Raw genomic sequence first — 10921 nt, 5'->3', positions numbered from 1 at the left:
ATAGGGATCAAGAAAGCATACAAAAAATATAAGGGACTAAAAACTCTTAAGTTTCGAAACATAATGCCCTTATAATAAACAATTCAACAATCACGTTTCGACACAAAAACCGACTAAGATACATTTCGACACCTCACAACATTTTCAAACTCTTGATGTGAGCAAATCTAATCGAAAAATCTTCTTTGCTGGTTGGTTAGCTAGAGCTTCGAAACACCAGTCCCCTTCAAAATTCTAGCCACACAAATCAAGTCATGAAAATTCATTAAGGGAAAGTTTGCTACCGAAAAGTCGATTGCTGCATTCTTCACTCTAACAACGTGAAATCGATAATTCAGCAATACTCCTTCGAACAAAACATCCTTGGAGATATTGAGAACTCGGGCGATTTTGACCAGAGACCATATTTCTTCTTCTTTCTTTCCCTGTCATCCTTTTAAATTCTTCTTTATCAAATTTATCCGCAATTTGATATTAGGAAGCTAAGAACATCATCTTGTTAATTGGGAAATCCAATTGATTAATATATTTGTTCTCTGTGGCAAAACTCTTCTTTGGAACCTGTTTCGAAATCGTACATCTCTTCGGTAACAACCAATGCTTCGATGTATTCATAGCAATAATGTTTGGCAGGATCTCCTTTTTCCATACCAGGAGGATCGTTTTCCCTTTGTCGAAATCGTACATCTCTTCGGTAGCACTCCATTGGTTGGATGATGGCAAAACAGGTTAGAGTTGGTTTAGCCATGGGATCTTATGAAGATGAAGTTTTGTGTGATGTTATTCCCATGGATGGGTGTTGATCGTTAAACGCTATAGGATTTCTTGGTGTCTAGGTTGGCCTACAAATAAAGAGCCTGGGTGGGTGCAATCGTTAAATGCTATAGGATTTCTTGGTGTGTAGGTTGTCCGACAAGTTTGTGTTTGTCTTCGTGCTCGTGTTTACGTGTTGGTATTTTTTTTATAGGTGTATGCAAGCTTATGGGCACTTGTTTAGTTATGGTTGTAACTCTGTGGGTTTCATGTTTTACCGTAAGTTTAAATTAATCATGACGATGCATTTTAAATGTTGGTCTTATGGAGTGTCCCCATCATATTTTCAGTCAATCATTGCCTATTATGGTTTTTTTTGAATGCAGGATAAATTTTTAATTAACAGATAAATATCTACTTTACCCGGTCTTTTTGAGAATATTGTTGTTCTTTAGGCCCTACGAGTCCTTAAATTAATCTTTTGGATATTTGCATCGGCCCATATATTTGTCATGTGACTCTTGAGCCCAAAGAGGCATTACCACGATAAATTGCCAGTGAAAGTTGCAATTCGTACAACTGAGTTAAAGCAACCACATTATTAAAAATTAGCCACAGTGCAAACATGGATTTGATTTTTTATATCTAATTTACACATAATGATAAGAGTAAAAAAAAAGGCAGAAAAGAAGTTGATGAATGTACAAACAACTTTTCACCATCAAAAAAATGTTACCCAAGTAACAAATAACTGTTCCAACACCAAGAAGAAAAAAAAATAGCAGTCATTCAACAAACAAGGATTGATAATACCTACCCCAGAGCCACAAGGGTATATTTTATCCTGAATGGGACATTTTTTGACCCGTATAATGATCGATGATAATACGGCTAAAACTACAAACAAACAAACAAACAAAGATCAAGCAATCAATCAATCACAAGTAAAAACAAGAATTCTGAATGCTCGCTCTCCCATGGCATAGCATCACCATTGAATTCCTTCAAGCGCCGACCAGTGAGGGGAGGCCAACCAAAGAATTAGGGGAGAGGGGAGGGGACAAAAAGCAAAATTTGAATAAATACATGATGAATCTGAATAAATGACATTTTTGATCAGGAGGCAGCTGATGCAGTGGCGGCCTTCTCCAGCTTCTCTTTCTGGATGTCTAATCTTCTCTGATCAGCATGCTGAGCAACACCGTTTGCTAGTGCCTGATACCGGAAGTCAAGTGTCTGCGACAGCCTCTGGAACCTCATTTGGTCTGAAGCTTGCAGGGCTGTATATTTTCATTTCAAGGGAATTACAAAAAACTCACAAAATTTTCAAGTTTTTCCTCGTCAATTAGTAGAAATAAATTTTTACAATATTTTTTGTTAACATTATTATTCAAGATTAACTGTTTTTTACACTTGTGTTTTTTGGTCCAAGGCAACTGCTATTTATATTTTGCTTTAAGCAGCTTGCTTTATACAAATGAGAAACAAAAATCCCAATTTTTTAGCTTCAATTTCAGTTTTAGGAAAAAAATGAAGTGATGTAATACCTTTTGCAGTATCCATAAAGAAAACAAATGGATCGACTTCATCAATAGGTGATTGCAAATCCTCGTCATCGCTGAAGTCATCATCAGAGTCATCATCGTCATCATCAGCTGGGCGGAATGATCTCGCCTGAGTACGTACACCCAACAGAAGATAGATTTACTCTTGATTCTTTTTTTCTCTATTATAAATAAATAAATACACAAATATTTGAGATAAACCAAACCTAACCTGTGCACCCAATCTCTGGAGTCTCAAGCTATCTGCTTCATCACCATCCTCTGCATCGACTCCCATGTCCCCATCATCATCTTCATCATCATCATCATCGGTTTCCAAACCATCATCCATGTCATCATCATCTTCAGGATCTTCCTTTGCAGCTTCTGACCGTATATAAAAATTTAAAATAAATAAATAAGAAGAATGATAAAAAGCCTGTTTGTGATGCACACAGAAAACATGAGATAAAAGAAGCAAGTGAAACCTGCTACTTGGTCCTTGTAAGCAACAAGCAGCTCAAGTGTTGCCTTGAAAACACGCTCCAAGAACTCGCCTGGCAACTGATCCGGAGGAAGTGTAAGAAGAGATGTTAGACCCAAACAGCACACTTTCTTGTCATGTTCCCTGAAACGCATGATAAATAAACACTTACAATATCATCTTTTTTCTATTGCATAACAAACAGGAAGCAAAGGAACATGCTTAAAACTAACCTCTTAAAGTTGGCACGCACACCACTCTTTTTCGTTTGTTGCAACATCTGGAACCAAAGATTGAAAATTTCTATAGCCACACCCATTTGATGCAATATGTTAAGAGTCAACGGGGCGTTATAGTAAAGTGCATCAGCAATCTGCATAAATAATAACACACCATCTTCATCTTGTGTTTAAAAGTAATGATAGCAAGAGGTCTTTTAGCATGAAAAAATGAACAAGATCAGCTTCTACTTCTTCAATGTATGTTATGTTTCTTCCTAAAACAAATATAGCAATGACTATCTATAATCGGGTAGAGTTATGGCTTAGTAATAAATTTGAAAGAAATGACAATAAAAGCAGGCTGCTATTTTTTTATTTTTTTTTTGAAAGATGTTACTTACAACTTGCACCAGAAGGCATTTCAAGTATGGTCGTTCTGCTACGCGCAAACGCTCAACCGTGATTTCAATATAGAATTTAACCCAGTGGTCCACCTGGCCCCTGCAGTTCTGGAACACTACTTCAATAAGCTTAGGTGCAGGTTCAATGTCGTTGTCCTCTAAGTTTTTATCTCTCATTATCTGCAAGAAAAACAAATTAGACAAATCATTTCAACTGCAAGTTTCATGGCCAAATCAACTGTATGTTTCTATGAGAGAGGATAGAAGGAATTTAATTGCCAAATAAAGCAAGAGTTGATTATGAAGGTATATTCTCCAAAAGTAACTAACTGCTAACAAGGATCTTGGTTCATATTCTCACTAAATATCTGGAGAAGTATCTAGCTACTTTTCCCATATGTTCAGAGTTTGCTACATAACACTTGTTAAATGGAAGATTTATGCAAGCGACAATTATGGAAGAAAAAAGTACTTTCATCAAGAAAACATGAAGAAGTTATTTTGATTGTATGTATATATAATGCAAACCTGCAAAATTAGGATGAATAAGTTCCCTAAAGAGTTAAAAGTTGCCAAATTATAACTGTAGTAGGATTTAGAGTAAACTTAAATCCTAAAAACATACGACAAAGCCTCATATCATAGTCAGGGAGCCTTTAAAAGAAATAGTTCAATATAACATACATTTGAAAGCACATTCCATAAACTTTGTTGGTAGTCCGGCTCCTTGCATGTCAGATAATGCACTGTACTCCTCGATATGTAGTTATCCAGTGGGACTAGGATATCTGCACCATAAAACAAAATGGCAAAAAAACCAAAAGAGATGAGAATTCCTTCTAGGACAGACAAAAAGAAATGAAAATTCCTTTTAAAATTATATAGATGAAAAAGGTGTGTTCTCCAAGATATAACTTATAAAATACGGTATGCTTACAGGTATGATGTAAAGTAACATAAAATGATGCATGGAATACAGTACAACCATAAAATGTTGTATTCTCCAACAATATTTAGGTTGAGAGAAAATGAACATACTTGGGAAAAAATCAATAGCCCAATCAGCAAGAGCTTCCGTCAACAATGGCCAAAGACTCCACATGTCCAAGGATATTGTTGGTGAGAAAAAGGTCATGTATGATACAATTTCCAAAACTTCTTCGAAAACATCTGTGCAATAGAACTTGTAAAGTAAGCACTAAGCAGATCTTAGATAAATGCATCATTAATGAATCAGGTGGTAAATAGAATTCGCAAAAAAAAAAAAAAAAAAAAAAAAAAGGTGTAGGGTTAGTGGATTTCTCCTCCTAAAGAAGAGCTCAACTGTTAACCCCTTCCCTATATATGCCATACTTGGGAGTTCCATTTATTACTATAAACTATTCTCATAAATTATAAGTATTTGGCGAAGAATATTCTTGTAATGAATGTGGATTGGAATATCTGAAAGGAATTGGGATCTGTAGAATCAGAATCTGTCATGTGTTTGGTACATAAGAGATAGAACAGGATTCAAATGTTTTTGAAAAACTTATTTATATCTGAAAGATTTTTGTTTATTGTAAATATATAATTGATATTTTTATTTTTATTATATATATATATATATATATATATATATATATATATATATATATATTATGAGAGTATTTCAGTCTTTTGATAATAAAAGGATGAATGGACCCAAAAAAATTGTTAGTAGCACATTTGGTTTGTAGAACTTCTCTGTAAGGAATGGAATCAACCAAATGAATTGGAAACTGATGGAATAGAGAAAGGAAGAATAGAATGGTGGGATCCATCTAACATGGAATTTGAAGATACAATTAACCTTGCAAGCAAAAACAGCATGGAATGGAATGGAATCATCTCAAATTCCAATTCCGTAAACCTAACAAGCACTGCATGATGAGTTGGTAAGCATGTTTAAAACTCATGGCTAATACAGAAGGGAATAAAGTTTGCGAGGTAGTGAAATCTGAAAAACTGGGTAAATTTAATATCTATATTACCTTGCCCATCAGTTGTAAGCATCCGACGCATTATTGGTAGTAGAATTGGTTCAATGTGAGCAAAAATGTGAGGGAGCCTGCTCACTGATTCAAGAATGGTACTAATGGCACGCAAACAACCCGCAGCTGCCAAAGCACCAGGATCATCCGCTTCATCATCAGCTTCTGAAGTATTGATACACTTCCAGAATGCAGCAGCCTGAAGTATCACATTCACATCAAAAATTGTTAAAAGTTATAATGGGAAGGAGCCACTTCACATTTTCAATTGGAAAAACACATCACCAGACTCTGGCACAAGCCAATAGCATAGGGTGCCATCTCCTCTCCAAACTTGTCAACAATTGTCTCAAGTGTAAACACCAGATCCTCGTTTTCAACTTCATCCATTAGCTTGAAAAAATCTGATAACAAACCATGTGTAATTAGTAAAACTTTTTCTGCATATATACGACTATGTAGCAACATGCTTCCATTTATTTATTTATTATAACATCCTACATTCCTACTTTCATATCTTTTTAGTACATACAGGATTCTACTTCCAATCTTTCTGTTATGAGCATTTCCAATGGAAGGTTATTTTATAGCTTATGTCTATTTCATTGGAGTAAAAAAAAACGTTTTTTGGTATTTTATCCAACCACTTCAGTCATTTTTTTTAAACTTTGTTATATTTGACTGTTAAATCTATTTTGTTAAATATGCAAAATAAAATTGAACATTTTTTGTATTAGAACTACATATCAAATGACATGTGCTCAAAAACAACAAATTAGATAAGGGGTCTTTAAACAATATTTCAAATATACGCAGATAGTACACATGTAATTGTTAAAACAAATAATAATAATAAAAAATAAAAATAAAAGGTTTTGCATTGGAGATGATATGTAAAGACAGGTTTTTTTAAATAAAGTTGGTGAAAATATTAGCCCACTTGGCTAACAAGGTGTGTCTAACAAGGAGTTACTAACAAGGAGGTCATGGGTTCTATCCTAGGCATATACTAACCCACCGTTCTAAAAAAAACTACCATGGATGCTCTAAGACATTGTACTTTATATAATTTAGCTAATTATCGCATTTTAGTATTGTACATTCAATATTTTTCTTATCAGGAAATACAAAATCTATCCAGTTATAGCAGTGAAAACTGAAAGGTACAATGCTGTAATGGGAAGAAACAAAAGTAGGATACCATCAAGTAGCTGTGGAAGAATTGGCCTGATTTCGCTAAGATCTGCAAATTAGAGAAATATTTTCCAGGCTTATTAAATTCTATGTGTGAAAGAAAGAAACCACAATATAAAAGATCTCAACTAGTTGTGCATTTTACCTTTGCAGGATTCAACAAAAGAACGCAATGCAAAAACAGAATCAACACGAACTGGAAGCTCAGAATCACGCATCCCAGCAACGACACTTTGTAGTGCTTTGCGGAAATTATTTGGGTCAGAGAAACTTATATGGGCATATTGTCCTGCAACCCACGCAGCCTAACATTTGAAAATAATGTTTTAGATTTAAAGTTTCCACCAAAAGGGGATACAACACACATACAAACAGCATCAAATAACTTTTTTTACGATATATAATTCAAAAAAAATTATTATATATCTGTTTCTTGTTTTTATACATAAAAAAACAGTGTTGCTTCATTTCTATGACAGTTTATGTTTCTGCTTTTATTGTTTATTAATATAATATAATGAAGAGGAAAGGAAACAAAAAATAGAAAATAAAGTATGAAACTTAGCTCACCTTTGCTCTGAGATGACCAACAGGACTGGCAAACTCGGGGAAAACATGCTGCACTAACATGGGTTCAAGCTCGGATTTATATGGCTCAGTCTGTTTCAATTTATCACACAGCGCTCCAATAGCAAGAAGTGCCCCATCCTTTTGTCGATAAGGCTTGAACTCAATTGAAGCCTCTTCATATCTAATCAGTCAAAGTAGGACGATGATTGTTGGGACAAATTAACATGTTGTTTATGAAATAGCTACAAGATTGGTATTTATACCTCTTAAAAATCTCCACAATAAATAATATGAACTTTTGAAGGTTCTCTTTTCCACGTTTTCTTACCAGTTCGCTCACAAAGTCCATTGCTGCGGTCCTGGGACTGTATAGGTCTTCAATAATATCTGCAGAAAATTATGGAAGTATGGTTGATGAATAGATCTTAGATTTGAATGAGTCAAAAACCACTCACCATAACCCTTCCTCACATACTCATGTGGATCTTCCTCCCAAAGGGCTTGATCATTGTCATTGAAGCACATAAGTGGAAAGATTATCTCAAACAGAACAACATCAAGTCTTGGTTGGAGCAGATTGTACATCGTGGTCTTGGAAAGACTGATGGACAAAAGTTGATGATTTGAAAAGGAAAAACCAAAAATATGATAAGAAAAGGAAAGGAAAGTATTAAATCGTGGATTACATACCTGTTGCTCAAGTATTGCAAAATAAGGTTGGAAACCCTGTCAGGTAAATAGTCACCCATACGCAGCGCATTCAACAAGTTGAGATGACATTCCAAAATTTTTCCAGCATAGTTCTTCTGGAAGTGTTGTGCAAAAGCTTTGTTCTCTGGGTTTTGCAATTTTAAATCTCCAAAGCTGAGAAAAAAGTAAAAAGTAAGAAGAGAAATAAAAATTATAATTACAGGAAACATCTGAATGTGACTACTCACCGGGTATAGAGGCGGTTTAATATATGGACTGTCCACTTCTTTACCTTCCACCATCCCCATGACTTGCGGAGCTCTGGATCCGCTGGTTGGCCCTCTGACGGAACGGGTCGCTCCAACATATTTAGGAATAGAACCATCCAAGCATTGAATACATTTGGGTCAAACAATTTCTTCGGAATCTCCAGCTGAAGTCAACAACATTTAATACCAAACAAATTCTGTCATCTTATAGCAGCCTAATAAATAAGAATATATATATATATATATAGCAACTCTGACTCACATATATGGACGACCAGAATATTTTGCAAATGAGTTTAATCAAATCTGCTACTTCAATTGATGGGTTTCCTATCTGAACAAGCCTGCTGAATATATTTAGCAAATGAGGAAACGTCTCCTCCACAACATGGTAGATTGGAGTCCTCTCCTCGTCCGACTTGAACCTGTAAATATTTACCAATCAGAATAAAACAGGTTGAATTGCTTATAACTAACTAATAATGTAAAATGAGAATACGATCAATCTTCACTGTTCAAAACAACATAGCTGTGTAGAGTCAGATAGATCCAGGATGATTCCTTTTTCATATCACAAACTAAGTATATAATGATAGCTGGTTTGCGCATTCAGTTGATATTAAATACTCATTTATGTATACATCTTATCACAACATAGTAAGAAAAAAGGTAACTAAAATTTTCTTAGCTGCTTTAGTTATATATGAAATAAACTCTGAAACACAACCAGAATTCTGTAATTTGGGACGGACAACGTAAGCTTTGATTTGTTTTTCATGAAAAAGAACAGCTAAACTGCAGTTCAACAAGTTAAAATGCCAGTTAATGCATATGAAAAGGTGCATGTATCAATGTTCTTACGTCATGTGAATTTAGTATCACATGTTTGGGTCTGAAACTATAAGAAATCTAAGTTTGGTGTGGCATGCATGCATTTTATAAAATATTTTAATTTGTACCAAAACAATCCTAAGTACTTGTAGTGTGACTAATATAACTAACGGAAGGAACACCAGACAGAAAGATCAGTTATGACAGTCTATTAATAGAGAATACCAGCATAAACAATTAATCATCATCATTATCAAAATAAATTTATAAAGTAACTTCATCAGCAGCTTAAGTAAAAATACAACTTCTAATTCTGGTCTATCAAGCAGAAAGTTAAAGTTATTATAGCATAGAGTGGATGTGGCACATAAATAAGATACTTACTCATATTTTCTAGAAAGGATTCTAAGCACAAAAAGAGCTCCATAAACCTGCTGGTCTTGCAAATTATGTGTCACCCAATGCAAAAGACCTGGCCATTGTTCAGGATAATCGGCATGTATAATTGTCTTGAGACACTCACCCAACTGTGCCCTGTAATCAGTTATAACAATTGTACTCATAACGAATGGGGAATGGCAACAGCAACAGATGCAAACACTCAAGGAACCATGCTTACCTCAACAATGGAGGAAGTTGTGCTACAAATACAAGGATGTTCTGCCTTACCAAGTCTTTATCACTTGGCAAAATCTTGGATTGTTCGTCTGCAATGGCATAAGTTTATTTATAAAGTTTGAAAGACACAAATAACTTCAACAACATATACATCCTTTCAGTGAACTTGATGACAGTTGTATACTTGCATGGGATTTTAACCACTACTACATGGGTACTGATGTATGGAAATGTTTGATGTATACTGATTGAAATTTTTATATCCAAAAACAACATTCAGCTGCTATAGAAATTTGAATTAAATATTACGAAAAAATATGATTTACCTGGATCATGGGGTGACCAATTTTTTGCTATGAAGTTTTTAAAATGAATACTGGCAACCTGCCGCACAGCCATATCACAATTTCCATCTACAATGATCTGCAGCATCCTCACCAAATGCTGAGGAGTATACTGGTACTGAAAAGCAAATAGTTTTATCAAAAAATTAAATGATGAACTCAAGGCAAAAAATAACTAAAAACTTGAAATAGAAATTGTATTAACGCCTAGTCCTGCACAAATTATTCAATCAATATCCAAACCGAAACATGCCCCACCTATGCATATTTTGCGATTTTTCATCAGAACGGTATTATATAAACGGAATTATGATTATTGCATCAGCAACAAATCAAGTACAAAAGCAACAATTGTGAATCCTCATCCGTTTCAAACATAATCAATCGATAACATTCGTAATCAGAAGCAATATACCTGATTGAGGCTCGCTTCAGCAGCTGTCCGTTCTGCTGGATTGGGGCTAAGTGCTGCTTGCAAAACTATAGCAAGATTTGGAAGATCCATCTTTTACTCTGCTTACGTATCAAAATCCGATGACTGAATCGATAATCCTAGGAGAACTGGTAGTTAAGTGGTGATGTCCTCTAGGGTTTACATAAGCTTGGAAGATGGAGAAGAGAATGATGGCTGGCAAGTGGCAACATAGAAAAAATAGTGTGTATTTAAATCATTAGGGTTTAGAGAAACAACATCAGCCGAGTAAATTTTTGGGTTGTTTAACGACCATGGTTGAATGGCATAGGCGCGTCCCCCCCTCGGCGTCCATTTTATTTGTTTACTATTTTTACATTCTCTAAAACCCTATCAGTTTTATTAATTGTGAAAATAGATTTGGGTACATTTCTAAAAAAATAAACTGAAGTTGCTGGTGATTTAGGTGTCGTTTGTTTTTTCGAAGTGAAAATGTTTGAAGTTTGTGGACCACCTTTGCAACCCTTTGTAGCAGAAGAGAAGATCAAACGGCTGCAACATGTAATAAAAAGTTTGTT

At 34.8% G+C, this 10921-nt stretch overlaps 1 protein-coding gene across 1 annotated transcript; it reads right to left on the bottom strand.

Annotated features, from left to right (window-relative positions):
• Positions 1-1523: 1523 nt before the first annotated feature.
• Positions 1524-10643, bottom strand: LOC145037438 (importin beta-like SAD2). The gene is made up of 22 exons (XM_078986088.1): positions 10347-10643; positions 9914-10049; positions 9589-9676; positions 9354-9503; positions 8401-8563; positions 8118-8302; positions 7870-8043; positions 7635-7780; positions 7443-7566; positions 7180-7360; positions 6755-6914; positions 6617-6658; positions 5701-5819; positions 5416-5614; positions 4442-4573; positions 4088-4191; positions 3404-3583; positions 3015-3154; positions 2786-2925; positions 2530-2684; positions 2301-2427; positions 1524-2033 (listed from the first exon to the last, which is right to left on the bottom strand). Exons 1-22 carry the CDS (start codon positions 10434-10436, stop codon positions 1870-1872), a joined length of 3099 nt encoding a protein of 1032 aa, XP_078842214.1. The 5' UTR covers positions 10437-10643; the 3' UTR covers positions 1524-1869.
• Between the last annotated feature and the right edge of the window lie 278 nt (positions 10644-10921).

The sequence above is a fragment of the Lactuca saligna genome, chromosome 3 (assembly GCF_052625555.1).
Source record: "Lactuca saligna cultivar CGN05327 chromosome 3, ASM5262555v1, whole genome shotgun sequence".
Taxonomy (NCBI): domain Eukaryota; kingdom Viridiplantae; phylum Streptophyta; class Magnoliopsida; order Asterales; family Asteraceae; genus Lactuca; species Lactuca saligna.
The sequence above is the reverse complement of the archived record's forward strand: the minus strand, read 5'-3'. Positions and strand labels throughout refer to the sequence as shown.

Excerpts from the sequence above, each read along its gene's own strand:
- LOC145037438 (XM_078986088.1), bottom strand. The coding sequence starts at position 10,436 with ATGGATCTTCCAAATCTTGCTATAGTTTTGCAAGCAGCACTTAGCCCC. Across the intron at positions 8,303-8,400 it reads TATTCTGGTCGTCCATATAT|CTGGAGATTCCGAAGAAATT; the intron begins GTGAGTCAGAGT and ends TGTTGACTTCAG. Across the intron at positions 5,820-6,616 it reads TCTTCCACAGCTACTTGATG|ATTTTTTCAAGCTAATGGAT; the intron begins GTATCCTACTTT and ends GTTTGTTATCAG.